The 15,930-nt window shown below is 35.1% G+C and overlaps 1 protein-coding gene across 1 annotated transcript; it reads left to right on the forward strand.

Annotated features, from left to right (window-relative positions):
- The first annotated feature begins 803 nt into the window (after positions 1–803).
- LOC134246768 (uncharacterized) lies at positions 804–14,722 on the forward strand. Its single transcript, XM_062729128.1, has 7 exons — positions 804–1,200; positions 2,327–2,497; positions 2,901–2,985; positions 3,236–3,367; positions 3,603–3,762; positions 5,136–5,154; positions 14,392–14,722. The coding sequence occupies exons 1-7, from the start codon at positions 824–826 to the stop codon at positions 14,654–14,656; spliced, it is 1,209 nt and encodes a 402-aa protein (XP_062585112.1). The 5' UTR covers positions 804–823; the 3' UTR covers positions 14,657–14,722.
- Positions 14,723–15,930: the final 1,208 nt, after the last annotated feature.

Consider the following 15,930-nt stretch of genomic DNA (forward strand, 5'->3'; position numbering starts at 1 on the left):
GTATGTAAATCAATAACAAAACGTGATGAGTTCAATGGTTTCAATTTGCCAGAAAAAAAGTTCATTTATATCATCAAATGCATCTTGAGATAGTTTCCCAACATCGGGAGGCTGTAAAGTGCTCTGATAAGAATGGTCAAGGTATAAAGCGCTGCCAGCAGCTGGTGTAAAAGAGTCATTTTGCAAAGAAATGGACTTCTGTGAATTACTTATTCGTTTCCTACGATGTTCCGTCATTGACTTCTTGGTGAAACGCCCCGTGCCATCTCAAGTACGAGTCATACTTGAAATTTTTACCGCTTCACCGTTCCCAGTCTTCTGCTAGGAACGTCAATACCGCAAACTGGTCGAGCTGTCATTTATGTCGTAAAATACATTCAGCGATAAAATTGAAATTTATCACTTGCATATGATATGTACTACTAATATGCGTTTCTATAATGTTAATTCTGGATTTAGAAAAATAAAAACTAAAGACTGATACTACCTCACACGAACGACTACATGAAAATGCAAAGCTGCGCGAAAACATGCGCAAAGCGCGAAAACTCGAATTAGACTCGGTCTCGTTAAATGTTTTAAACATTTAGTACGTGTATCAGAGATTTTTACTTAGTACTATATCTGCCAAAATTCAAAATACCAGATCCCAAAAATAATTCGGTGTGGGAATTACCAACATTTTTGGGTAAAGGAAAGTTTAAATTGTTAAAATAATTCTTTTATTACTTCATACATAATAAAATAACTAAACTGAGAATAGAATTTCATTTTTTTGAATTTGTTTTGCTTTTTTTTGATTTCTAAAGGATCAAGCAAAGGAATGGAGCCAGATATGGCTTGCTGTATCATCCAGAAAATGGAAGACAAGGGTCATGAAATTGGAACACTACATGCCGACAACGATACAACAACGCAGTCCAGATTACCTTCTACAATCATCAAGAAAAATGACAAATCGCACGTCAAAAAAAATCTGGCTTCCTCTCTCTACAGTCTTTCCAAAAAACATAAACAGCTCAAGTCTACAGGAGTAATTCCGTACATTGTAAGATGTTTTATGTACACCATTTCCAAACATCAGGGCTTCAAGGAAACTCTGGGAGCTGAGTTGGCAACAGTTGTTCCTCACATATTTGGAGACCACAATCAGTGTTCCTCATCATGGTGTACTTATAACAAGGACCCAACCAAGTTCAGGTACTGTTGTATTAACTTAAAACAACATGGTTTTATTGTGAGGTAATTGAAAATTTGCGTTGGGAGGGGGGATAATATTGTTTGCCCTGTCTGTCCATGTACATGTATCTGTCTTGTCTTTTTGCATGCAAAAACTTGAACCTTGCCCATAATTTTTAATTGGTTGGTGCTCATTATATCACATGTATACTTCTTGTGACAAGACTATCATATTTGACCTTGACCTTTGATTTTTACCCAGTTTTGCAAAACTTTCCCTGACTTTTACCTTAGCCATAAGTTGAACAGTTAGTGCTAGAGCTTTCATACTTCACATGTTTATTATTGTTTGAGGTTAACTGTAAAGTTTTACGTTACGTCACGATCTATTTGACATCTGCGTTCAAGGTAAATAGTACACGCCTCCTAACCGCAATCTTTATGACTGGAACTTTCTTCTTATCCCTGATTGGTTGCTCGTGCAACGGACTATTTCCGTGTTAATGTTGATAATATGAGTTGACCAATCACATGATTTGTTTTCTCTGGATGCATCAGGCGAAAAAGATTGTGACTTAAGGTAAAACTTTACAGTTAACTGTAAACAATAACAACCCTTGTGAGAAGACCTTTTTGGATACCAACAACATTGAACCTTTGACCTTGACTTTTGAGTTTGACCCACTTTTGAAAACTTTAACCTTGGCCATACCTTTTGAATACTTGTTTTAGGGCTTTCATATTTCACATTTTGTATTTCTTTTGAGAAGGCTTTTCCTAGAGCACCATTAATTTTGACCATTAGATTTTGATGTTTGACTATTTTGTAACCATTTCCATATCTTTTCAATGGTTGCCTCTAGGGCTTTCATATTTCACAGACATATTACTTCAAACAAGATTCTTAATTTGGATACCAACGTTAACATATTTCATTTGCTTTAGAGAAAGTTTGACCTTCTCTATAAGGTGCCATACAGGGGCATCATTGTTTCACAAACACATCTAATTTTTTTACTATCCATCAAATTTATCTGCACAGAAAAGGTGCATGTGAAATGATTGAATGAAACATGAAAATGAATTTTAGAATACACTGTAAAATGCAATAGATCTAAGATGAGTACTTATATGGTATGTGTTGCAGATACAAACATCTACCAGATGGAAAGGCACTTTCTGGGGACCATTTAAAAGAAGACCTGGAAAAACTGGCCAAAAGCTATATTGACAGAGCAGATAGACTTATGAACCTTGGCTCAACTCAAGCTAACGAAAGCTTTAACAACAGTGTGGCTAGCTTTGCTCCCAAAAACAGGTATATTGTAAGAAAGAAAAATGCTATTTTTCTATGTAAATAAAAAATTCAAGTATACTGTAGAACAAGTTATGCCACAAAAGTTTTCAAGAAAATTGTTTCTCACTTTAAATACTGTAAATTACTTATTTTTGGTGAGTACTTATCATCGCAAAATGGCTCTTCAACATCAAATCACAAGAATAATTACTCTCGAATGAATAGTCGATGAAGAGAATTTACATGGATAATAGCATCATAAATAATAAAAGCCAGTAATATTATTTAGTGGGTGATGCTTCTCGCGAAGTTATGTGATAATCAATTTCTCTCGTATAATTAGGAATCTACAGTACAGAACTGTTAAATAGGAGCACTGTATAAATGTAAATATTATGCATACATTATTGCATCTTTTGTTAAGGTTTTATGGTGGAACCAAATCTTTAAAAGCAAGAATATCCTCTGCTGTTATGCTGAAGAATGAAGGGAGTGGTTGGTTAAGTAAGGCAAGTATAAACATAAAAATACTGACATATTTTAGAGATATAAAATACCAAATTCTCTATCCTTGTATAAATATAAAATGTTCCCCATAAATTTCTTCCAGAAGGTAAAGTGCATGGACTAAAGAGGCTTCGCTGTAATTGAATGATACGTACAATGTACAAACTTGATGTGTGGAGAAGGAGTACTTACTACTTGTACTGCTATATCTTTTTGAAGTTACCTCTGTCAATAACATTTCATTTTTTACAGGTCAATGAGAATATTTTGCTTTCTCCAGGGCAGATGACTAAATTACATGGTTTACGACGAGACAAAATCAGAAAAAGGGTTAGAGATATGAAGCGTACAGTGGCGTTTAAGAGAAAGCGTATTTCACTCAAGGTATTTAAAAATTCAGTCTATTTGTTAAAATGTTAAAACAGCTCTGCCTTTCATTTTGAATGTAAGCTAACTTAAAACAAAGGTTTTTATATACTAGTATTAATAATTATGACTCTCAGATGCACATACACAACCCATACACAACCTCACCCCTCACCACCGTACAGAGAGAGAGGGGGGGGCACCGCTTAAATACAGCTGTTTAAATGTTAGTTTTTAATTTTACTTTTTAAAGAATAAAAATGTGCGCTGTGATCGAAGAGAAGCTGTGAAGGAGGGAGATACATATGGCAATGAAATTGAACTCCAAGAAGATGCTGATATTGAAACTATTTTATCAAAGATAAAGCTCAGTGGAGAGGAAACTGTAGTTGTGTTTGATTTAGAAACAACAGGTAGAATAGTTTTTGAATAGTTTGAAAATTGTGCGACATTTGAATTCAACTTTAGAACCTGAAGATATGGATTTTGGCATTTATTAGGTCACCTTCAGGTAAAACCTATTGCTAATCGTCGTCCGTCGTGTGAGAGAGAACATTTTAGCTTCTGTCTCTGAAACCACTCAACCAATTTCAATCAAATTTCATATACAGCATCTATTGGAACATTTAAAATTAATGAAATCTTTAAAAATCTTCTTCCTTGTTATCATGCAAACTGTTAGCATGAATGTAATGACCATTGTAATAAAAATTGTTAAAAACTGTAATAGAAAATGGATGTAATCCTGGGTATTAAATAAATATGACTAAGAAACACGATACATAGTTATGATGAAAGAGTGACTATTCAAAATTGTGTGTGAAAAGGTTCTACAAAAAAATCTTTTTCATCATAAATTATATTGTGAAAATGCATTATTTTTTATTCTCTGCTCCTGGGTATTAAATTAACTAAATAAGTACATAACTTTTATGAAATTTAGCAAGAAAAAGTGCCTCTTCAAAATTGTGAATTATCATGGCTCCAAACAGTTTCCTTTTTGGTGGGGTGCACAACTGTTTATAAAGAGAGAGATCTACCTCTGGGTAATAAGTAAATAGAGTATGCTAAGTTTATAATTTATGGTGCCCTTTCAAAATTGTGAATTTTATGTGTTTAAAACAGTCTGTTTATCATGCAATAGTGAGTACATATGAAAAGTGATTTTTACAATGAAATCTAATAAATTTTGTCACACTGTTTTACCCTTGTGTGACTGTCTGTATATGTCTGTCCAATAAATTTTCTCACAGTTTTCTCAGCAACTTTTCTATCTAGAGGTTTGAAATTTAAGCACACTCTTTGATTTGGCATGTCATATGGTGAACAGGGATTACTTTCAGTACAACAGTATGTCAACTTCCTGTTTATATGTGCATCTATCAGTTCCAAATTTCCTTCACAATTTTCTCAACAACTACCACTGAAAGAAGCTTGAAATTTAAGGACACTCTTTTGTTAAGACTTCCTTTTTAGTGGGATTCATTTTTATTTCACAAATTAGACATCATATTCCTGTTTATCCGTGCATCTGTCTGCAAATTCATATCACAGTGGGGGTTTTACTTGTGAGATTGGCTCAGACTTTTTGATTATTTCCTGAATATGATGTAGGGCTTTCTGTCCATCTGAAAACTTTATGTGTTAAAAATGCATCATATGTGTATATAGAATTTTACATTTATATACATTTTATGCCAAAGAAGATGTTAAAATTGTAAGGTTCTATACATGTACTGTTTGCCTGTCAACATCTTTTTAAATGTCCTATTTATTTCTGTTATAGGTTTACCAAGGCGATCTGACATAAGGGCAAGGATCAGCTGTTTGTAAATAATAACGGCCGTCACTTTTGAAATTGAAATAAACAAGAGTATAATTTTTTTTATGATTCATAAAGTTGTATTTATAATTTTGTAATATGAAAGAGAAACAATAAACAATTAAATCTTTTTATTTTAAGAAATAAAATTATTATTACCGAATTTGTATAAAATTGTCCAACTTTTGCGCATGCTTATAAGAGATTTTCCAACCTATGTGTCAAAAATGCAATTTTTAAAAATACCTTTTATTAACACATTTTTATATACAACTATTCTAAAAGATGGATGTTTACCTTACAATTCTTATATATATATGCTTATCAGATCCCGAGAAAAACAGCTTTGAAATTGAATAACGGACGTTACGAGTGTCGGTCAACATGATGGGTTAACTTCAAACATTGAAATTAATGTAATTGTATTAAAAATACACGAATATTTTATATTTAGCTTTAACTTTTAAGCATACTCAACGGATTCTTTTCAATGACGTTTGTGTAAGAGGATTAAAATAATAAATTTTCACACATTTATCGAAGGTGCACAGGTGTCGGTCAAATTCGTATCGTCCGTAATTTGGGTCGTAAAATGGCTTTTACATGCGGAATATAGAATCACTTCGGTTTTTTCTACTAGTTTTACCACACATTTGCAGTAAACGTCATGAAAAGCGACCGTGATACGTAAAATGGAGGCAAAGTGGGTGAGTTTGTATTGTCGGTCAATAACTTCTTAGTAGATAACAGACGTCACGCTAATTACTGAATTAGATTCATATAAAATTTAATGATAAAATGGACAAGCCATGTTCTCCAATGTGTTAAAATCTATAATAGTTACTGTTTGACACAAAAGTTTAAGTATTTTTCAAGAACTATTACGATCATAGAGGTCATTTGGTGTTCGGCAGTTAAATTTTGACTGACATAAAATATACGGATGCGACAAGTTGACACATAACAATGTCAAACCATAACTGCTGAAGCACAGTGATTCGATTATGTTACGTAGAAATTTTGTGGACATATTTTTTTTTCAATAAGATAGAGAGAAAATATAATATTTACCAATGCTTATCTGTTGAAGTCGCATTTTTTTCCTGTCTTCGTACATTATTAACATAACAATATTTGGCTGTTACATGTTGACAAGAAATTGAAAAACGGATATGACATGTTGACACCTTTTCTGGTCAAATAATAACTTCTATACGCAGTATGATAATATGATCATGAAATGTGGAGTATTTGTTTATATTTTAAGGTAATTAGCAGAAGTATATACTTTAAACTAAATATCAGATTCTAAATCTATCTATTTTTAATATCATATGAGGAAAAATAATCTCATGATTGGATGTTACAAGTTGACATGTTATATTGATTGGATGTGACACATTGACTCTTTTGTCTAATACAATTTTCAAATGATCTTGAAGGAATTTTCTGACACACACGTTGTACATTATTTTTTCTAAAAAGTAAAAACTAAATAAAAAGCAGTTCAGTATTTTTTCATGAATTCATAAGATATAATTTTGAAAATATTATTCTTTTAATTTACAATCATACAGAGTCTAAGAAAGAGAAAATCAAAAAACATTGAGCCTTTAAAAGAAAAGACTACCAATGCAGAGACAGAGCTAAAAGGTACAAATTCATTAACTGCATATATCTTTTTCTACAATATTGTAAACTGTACACACATAATTTTTGACTTGCTTGAGAAAATAAATCCAGTTACACACTTGTTAGTGAAAAAAACTGAAAATTAATCAAGTTCCATTTGAAATAAAATGCACATGTGTATTGAAACATATCTCGTATCAGGTATAGAGAACATTTAAAGAAAGATAGTAAGAAATATAAAGAGTACCAAGAAAAAGAAAGAGAAAGAAAGAAGTTAGCATGGAGGAAAAGAACAGAGGAAAAGAAAGAAGCAGATCGCACTAAAGCTAGAGAGAGACAAAAGAGGTTATTTTTTTCTTCAAATATACAATTCTGTAAATGAAAACAGATGAAATTAATCAGCTGGATATTCATAAAAAGTTTTATTATGTACTTGTTAAATATTGAAAATTTGAAGTTGCATTGGGAAATGACATTTTCAAATTGAAATGAAGAACAAAGGATTTTCTGTTAATTCGCAGGTTTCGGGAACGCCAGAAGGAGATGGGAATAAAAACTATGTCCAATACCACATCAACAAAAGTCCTGACTAGAACTGAAAGGGAAAAACAACGAATGTATTGGCGCTTAAAGAAAAGGGAATCAAGAGAAAGACAAAACAGTCAAAAAAAGAGAAGATTAAAAGAAAGAGACCGCGATTATCGTCAAAAAAAAAAGAGAAACCCAGAATCAGGACCAAAGAGGAGAAAACAACACCACATACCGAAGGATAAAGAGCACTATGCAGACATGGTAGAAAATATATTGGAGAATGCAACTCCTAAAAAGAAAGAAGCTCTGGCAAAGAGAAATTTATTTGCAAACAGTCCACTCTCAAGTAAAAAATTAAAATTAATGGATCATTCATTCCATGTAATCAAGAAGATTGTCAGAGAAAACAAGAAAGTGAAAAAAACGATCCTGCATAACCTCTCATTTCTTAAGAAATACAGACTGAACAGATTATTATCGAAATACATAGGAGTCAAAGAATCTGAATTTACTAGGAGAGAGAAAGACTTGCAAGAGAGGAAAAGAAGATCTGATGCAGTTTCAAATAGTGCAAAAAGAAGGATTTAACACTTTTACACAAGACCTGATATCTCTACAAATTTACCAACATCTAAGAGAATCAAGAAAGATTTGAGCGAAAGAAGAATTCTGGACAGGCCAATCAAACAAACTTTCGCCGAGTTTAAAGAGCTGAACCCCGCAGCACAACCAGTAAGTTTGTAAACTTTTAAACGTAACAAGCCAAGAAATGTTGAATCAACCAGAAAACAGACATGGTATGGATGTCTTTGCGAAGTATGTACAAATGTTGAGCAGAAGTTGAGATCTCTTAGACAATTTGCTGCAAAGAATGGATCAAACATCAGTATAAAAGACAAGTATGAAGCAGTCTCTTTAACATTATGTGGTAAAGGTTCCAACACATTCCATGACTACAGATGCTTAAAAAGAGAATGTGGGGAATGTGGTGTTTTTTCAGTATTTTGAAAATCTTGCAAAAAATACTACCCAAGAATCTGCAAGATATACAAAATGGGAGCGAGTTAAGAAACTGTACAAGGGAAAAGAAATCACGCAAAATTCAACCTGTTACCCACTGTGAATCCTTAACAAAAGTCATTACAGAGTTGTCGGAAGAACTACAAAGCCTCTCTGAACTTATTTTCATTGCTGCTTGGCAACAAAGTCAATTTTCAAATCTACAAAATAAAGTTCCAAAAGATTGGATAATTCTAAATATGGATTTTTCAGAGAATTACTCATATATAGCCCAACACGAAGTTCAGAGTGCACACTGGGGCCACCAACAGGCCACAGTTCACCCAACAGTGGCATTTTATCAATGCCAGGATTACAACTGTGAGGAAACAGTAATTGAATCCCTTGTTTTCATTTCAAATGATTTGAACCACAATGCACATTCTGTGCAAAGATTTGTTATAGAAGCTGAAAAACATCTTACAAGGAATCGGGGACTTACGATTAAAAAGATGATCCAAATGACCGATGGCTGTGCAGCACAATAGAAATCAAAGACCCCATTTACGGACATCTCGTATAGTTTGGAAGACTTTGGACACCCTACAGAACGCCACTTTTATGGCTCTAGACATGGAAAGGGTCCCTCTGATTGGGCAGGTGCTGTAGTTAAAAGTGCTGCAAGGAGAGCCGTAAATGGACAGAATATAGTCATAAATAATGCAAAAGATCTTTACCAATTTGCTTGTGAGAAGCTCACCAAAGATGAGAAACATTCGAAAAGAACCATCTTCTATGTGGATGACATAAACCACAATAGACCAGAAAGAAGCCAATCAAAGACTTTAATGGGTACGCGTAAACTACAGTGTGTCAGAAGCATTGAAAGAAACAAAATAGCTACAAGAAACTTGAGTTGTTTTTGTGACAACTGTGTGAATGATGGTACAAACTGTATAAACAAAGATTATGTTGGTCCTTGGATAATCCAAAGTATGCAGCAAGTAGGGTAAGTTTGTTTTCAAAGATTAAATATTCAAAACAGCTAATGTGAAAAACTGTTTTATAATCATTTTATATGCTTTAACGTTGCCACGTTGAAACCTTTTTTATGTTGGAATCCCAAACTATGAAATTCTGCTTTTAGTGAAGGGCGATTTAGACACAGAAACATAAACAGAATAGGGAGAACAAGAAGAGGAAGAGGAGAGGGACATTGCGCCAGAACCAGAAATGAAGAACCAGATTTAGGAGACATCAATAGGGATGCAGAAATAGGGATCCAGAATCAGGGGACTGCTCCTAGGGTCAGAGTAGTTGGTCCACAGGTGAGGGGAAGTGGTCTTAGGGTCAGAGGAGGTGGTTTCAGGGTCAGAGGAGGTGGTCCCAGGGTCAGGGGAGGTGATCCCACAGTCAGGAGAGGTGGGCCTAGGGTCAGAGGAGGTGCTCCAAGACTCAGGGGAGGTATACAAAGGCAAAGAGCAAGTTCTTCAGAAGGTATCTCTACTGTTCAGAATGCATAATATATGTGTAATGAAATTCTCAAATCAGATGTGATTTTGTTTTGTTTTGTTTTTTAAATAGAATTTTATTCATTTGTGTTTTGTTTCAGTTTTGATAGCATTATAATTCTTTTTTTTAGCTCACCTGAGCCGAAGGCTCAACTGAGCTTTTCTGATCAAAATTTGTCCGTTGTCGTTGTAGTCGTTGTCGTTGTTGTCGTCGTCGTCATAAACTTTTCACATTTTCATCTTCTTCTCAAGAACCACTCGGCCAATTTCAACCAAACTTGCCACAAAGTATCCTTGGGTGAAGGGAATTCACGTTTGTTCAAATGAAGGGCCACGCCCTTTTCCAAGGGGAGATAATCATGAATTAGAGAAAAATTAGTGGCATTTTAAAAAAATCTTCTTAAGAACCACTGGGCTAGGAAAGATGAAACTCATGTGGAATCATCCTCAGGTAGTGTAGAATCAAGTTTGTTCAAAACATGACCCCCGGGGTAGGGTGGGACCAAAATGGCGGATCAAAGTTTTACATAGGAATATATAGGAAAAATCTTTAAAAATCTTCTTCTCAAGAACCACTGGGCCAGGAAAGATGAAACTAATGTGGAAACATCCCCAGGTAGTGTAGATTCAAGTTTGTTCAAATCATGACCCCCGGGGGTAGGGTGGGGCCAAAATGGCCGATCAAAGTTTTACATAGGAATATATTGGAAAAATCTTCTCAAGAACCATTGAGACAGGAAAGATGAAACCCCTGTGGAATCATCCTCAGGTAGTGTAGATTCAAGTTTGTTCAAATCATGACCCCCGGGGGTAGGGTGGGGCAAAATGGCCGATAAAAGTTTTACATAGGAATATAGAGGAAAACCTTTTAAAATCTTCTTTTCAGGTACTTCAAAGCCATGCTTAGTGATATTTTTAGGGAATCATCCTCAGGTAGTGTTCAAATCATTACCCCCTGGGGGGTTAAAATTCAAGCCCCCCCCCCCCCCCCCCCTCAGTAAACTTTCAGTTCTGATCTGATATGTGCTTTTTCCTAGCCAATTGCTCAGGTGAGCGATATGGCTCCTGGGCCTCTTGTTAAATTTGTTTTGCAGAGTCAAATGATAGTAGCCAGATAATGTTTGAAGAAAATGAGCTTGAAGGAGACATGTATGTGTCAAAATCTATTAAGCGGTATCTTTTCAAATTTATTAAAAAAATATGCAAAATTTCAAACAAAGTGAAAAATAAAATCTTTTTTTTTGTGTATTGCAGCTCAGCAGATGGATTGGACATAAGTGCACTTTTGATGCTACTGTAAGTAAAGTTATCATAAAAATGCTTGATTTGTACAGAACGGGGAAAAAATTTTTGAAAATTTTAAATATTTATATTTAGGGATATGCCAGAGCAATTGGAATTTGAGAAGGAGAAGAGTGTTAGAAAAAGAGATGCGACTGCACTTTCAGAAGAGCTGGATGCAGAAAGACGGAAGGAGGTTGTGATATTGGAGGAGTCTGATGCAATAACAAGGGCAGTGGACCCACTAATGGAGGAGGTGTATGCAGTTACAAGGGAGGAGGACAAACATAAAGGAAATGGATGCAGTAAGAGACAAGAATGCCCTTTTAGAAGAGATGGATGCAGGAACAAGGGCTGCTGAGGACACACTTACAGAGGAGGTGTATGCAGTTACAAGGGAGGAGGACAAACATATAAAGGAGATAGATGCAGTAAGAGACAAGAATGCCCTTTTAGAAGAGGTGGATGTAGTAACAAGGAAGGAAGATAGAATAACAGAGGAGCTGGATGCAGTAACAAGGGCTGCTGAGGACAAACATATAGAGGAGGTGTATGCAGTGACAAGGGAGGAGGACAGACATATAAAGGAGATGGATGCAGTATGAGACAAGAAATGCCCTTTTAGAAGAGGTGGATGCAGTAACAAGGGCTGCTGAGGACCCACTTACAGAGAAGGTGTATGCAGTGACAAGGGAGGAGGACAGACATATAAAGGAGATTGATGCAGTAAGAGACAAGAATGCCCTTTTAGAAGAGGTGGATGCAGTTACAAGGGCTGCCGAGGACACACTTACAGAGGAGGTGTATGCAGTTACAAGGGAGGAGGACAAACATATAAAGAAGATGGATGCAGTAAGAGACAAGAATGCTCTTTTAGAAGAGGTGGCTGTAGTAACAAGGAAGGAAGATACAATAACAGAGGAGCTGGATGCAGTAACAAGGGCTGCTGAGGACACACTTATAGAGGAGGTGTTTGCAGTGACAAGGGAGGAGGACAGACATATAAAGGAGATGGATGCAGTAAGAGACAAGAATGCCCTTTTAGAAGAGGTGGATACAGTAACAAGGGCTGCTGAGGACCCACTTACAGAGAAGGTGTATGCAGTGACAAGGGAGGAGGACAGACATATAAAGGAGATTGATGCAGTAAGAGACAAGAATGCCCTTTTAGAAGAGGTGGATGCAGTTACAAGGGCTGCCGAGGACACACTTACAGAGGAGAGTATGCAGTTACAAGGGAGGAGGACAAACATATAAAGAAGATGGATGCAGTAAGAGACAAGAATGCCCTTTTGGAAGAGGTTGGATGTAGTAACAAGGATGGATGATACAATAACAGAGGAGCTGAATGCAGTAACAAGGGCTGCTGAGGACACACTTACAGAGGAGGTGTTTGCAGTTACAAGGGAGGACAAACATATAAACGAGATGGATGCAGTAAGAGACAGGAATGCCCTTATAGAAGAGGTGGATGTAGTAACAAGGAAGGAAGATACAATAACAGAGGAGCTGGATGCAGTAACAAGGGCTGCTGAGGACACACTTACAGAGGAGGTGTATGCAGTTACAAGGGAGGAGGACAAACAGATAAACGAAATGGGTGCAGTAAGAGACAAGAATGCCCTTTTAGAAGAGGTGGATGTAGTAACAAGGAAGGAAGATACAATAACAGAGGAGCTGGATGCAGTAACAAGGGCTGCCGAGGACACACTTACAGAGGAGGTGTATGCAGTGACAAGGGAGGAGGACAAACACACAGAAGAGACAGATGCTTTGACAGAGGAGGCTACTTCTCAGCAGGATTTGGAAGTTAAACTTCTCAGCAGGATTTGGAAGTTAAACTTCATATTCTTGTCTTTTGAATGCTATTTAATATTGATTATACATGGTTGTAGAAAGTTATTTAACCCATCAATGTAATTTTTTAAAAGATTTTCTACAGGGACTTATGTTTTAATTAAACACGGAACCCAACTTTTCCCAGCAGTTGTAAGTTAATGTTAATAGTTAAAAGGAGTGAGAGATGGATCAAACAAGATATTGTTTACGATGTTGAGAGAAGTGATGTTCTTGTAAAACTGGCAGATCCCGTGGAAGAAAAAAAAGAGGCCGAAGAAGTTTTTTTTACATTTTGAAGGTATGTATGAAAATTCAAATCCCTAAATTAAAACACCATTTCCTACAATTTTGCTCTTTTTGATTATAATAAAACTCATTTATTTTCTTTTCAGATGCTATGCTACCAGCTCCTTATGATTTTCTTGGCTGATTGCCTGTTATTATTTGACCATTGTCAAAATTTAAATCTGTGCTGATACAAGATTTTTTTCTTATTATTTTGTTAAAGATAAAATTTTATTAGTAAACTTCAGTTGTATATTAATGAAGAACAAATAATAAAATTACTAAATAAAAATTACAAAGCTGATGAGAGTTAAAATATCCTTACCACGAAAAACTGTGAGGGATGTTATAATGTAACATCCGTCACAGCGCTTAAAATTCATGGAAATACTTTCAGTAGTTTTCATTAGTATTAGCAGAATGTTTGAATGGAGTTGTATTTGACAAATTAACTTCATTGCATGTATAAAGTCGTGTGTATTCTTAACAAAACTTACGAAATGCGTTAAAAAGCGTCGTCAATGTAACCTCCGTAACTACCTTACTTTAGTTTGTCAATTTGCAACATCCATTTCTGAATTGTATGTCAAAAAGTCAAATATAACATCCGTTTATTATAAAGGATAAAAAATTCTTCAAAAAAGAACTAATGTATCCTGTTCTGCTTTTTAATGAAAAACTAGTGTTATTTCCTCATTTAGTGAAAAAAAAACTCACGGTAAACATGATTTCTGTGCAGAAAAACGATTGAAAATGCTATAGTAGGAAAAATTGATGTCACCTCCGTCACGATTAATTGTGCCTTATTAATTTTACAGATAGGTCATAGAAATTTGTCTACTTCGTCCCAAGTAAAAGTGTGGTCAGGTCCATGCATATGATGGTCTTTTTTGGGGTCTCTGTAATGCGAAATAACTTAAAAATTCACATTATATGTGTCAACATAACGCCCATCACTTTTTGATCACCTATATTTGGATGCGATTTTCTTAAAAAATAAGGATGCAACTATCTTTTCTTATTAAATTCATGAAAGAAGGTGTAAATATAAATGTATTTAATTAGAAAAAATGTAAAAAAATATTGACACAATTTTTTTCACTGTGACGGTCGTTATTATTTACAAATAGCTGATCCTTGCCCATAACACAGTTGGCTGCTTTTGATGGTGAAGAACTATTCAACAGTTATATAATACCAAGCCATAACATTTCTCCAACAGTTTCCTCCCTTACAGGATTGTCTTTCGATTTTCACACGAATCAGATGTACCATCATGGGACACCAGTAAAGAGTGAAGATCTTTATACTGCAATGCGGGACTTCATTGATTACATCAATAAGAAACAAAAGCCAATCCTCTTTGGGCACAACATTGCAGCATATATGATGTTCCTGTTTTGCTGAAGAAATTACAGGAAACCCACCTGCTACCAGAATTTTTAAAGCAAATCACAGGTTGTATTGATACCCTTAAATTATCTCGAGGACAGTTTGACAAAAATGTTATTGGTAATTACAAACAGCAGAATCTTGTATCTAAGATACTTGGTGAAGATTATGATGCACATGATGCAAGTGCTGATGTTAAGAGCCGTTACAAACTTCTTGGGAAGCTTGATTTTTCAGAAAAGGACATCTTCCCGTTCAATGTGTTAGTATTAACAGAATCTCTTACTCCTCTGATTAGAGCTTCAAGCATAACGAAGCCAACAGCGAGGCGATTAGTGCAATGCGGACTTTGTCAAAGACATTTGCAGTTGGCTTTTAACAGGGGAGGTGAAACTAGACTGAATTTTGTGTTGAAAGAACATGGTTTCAAAGCAAGAACAGTTAACGCAATCACAAGATTTTTCTCAAGCAAAGAAGAATAATGTATTCACAGTTTATACATGTATGCTGTGTAACTGTATTTATTTGTTCATGTTTGTTGTACTGTTGGTGTGTTTTTGGTAATTGGCCGCTCCACATGTACATGGTTTTTATATTATAAAAGTACATTTGTCATTTACAAATATAAGGGAGTGTTTTTCGGGGGTGGTAATTGGCCGCTCCACATGTACACTGTTTTTATACTATAAAACTTTATTTGTCATTTACAAATATAAGGGAGTGTTTTTCGGGGGCGGTAATTGGCCGCTCCACATGTACATGGTTTTTATATTATAATAGTACATTTGTCATTTATAAATATAAGGGAGTGTTTTTTCGGGGGTGATAATTGGCCGCTCCGCATGTACACAGTTTTTATACTATAAAACTTTATTTGTCATATACAAATATAAGACACTATTTTTCGCACATTTGTACACATATAAAAGATCATGTGAAATTTACAGGTTAAAGGGAGTGTTTTTAGGGGGGGGGGGGCAGTAACTGGCTGCTCCACATGTACACTGTTTTTGTTTTGGTTAATGTTCATGTCTTATGTGCTTTGTGAGTATTGTGTCAGATGCTGTGCTGCTGTTTGCATATGCTAAATTCTGTGCCTTTTGATAAAAATATAATTCACTAACTTTTTTTGATAAATTCTTATAATTGAAAAATGATCTTAAGGATAATTCTTTAAATAATAATAAACTATTTTTTCCTAAATGTGTCTCTGTGTGCACTTTTTTTTAAGCGAGAATGTTCATTCTTAACAACATAATCTTTAGAACACACACACACCCTCTCTCACA

Source organism: Saccostrea cucullata, unplaced genomic scaffold (genome assembly GCF_032062105.1).
Source record: "Saccostrea cucullata isolate Sc308-1 unplaced genomic scaffold, CSIRO_AGI_Scuc_v1 ctg5035, whole genome shotgun sequence".
Lineage (NCBI taxonomy): Eukaryota > Metazoa > Mollusca > Bivalvia > Ostreida > Ostreidae > Saccostrea > Saccostrea cuccullata.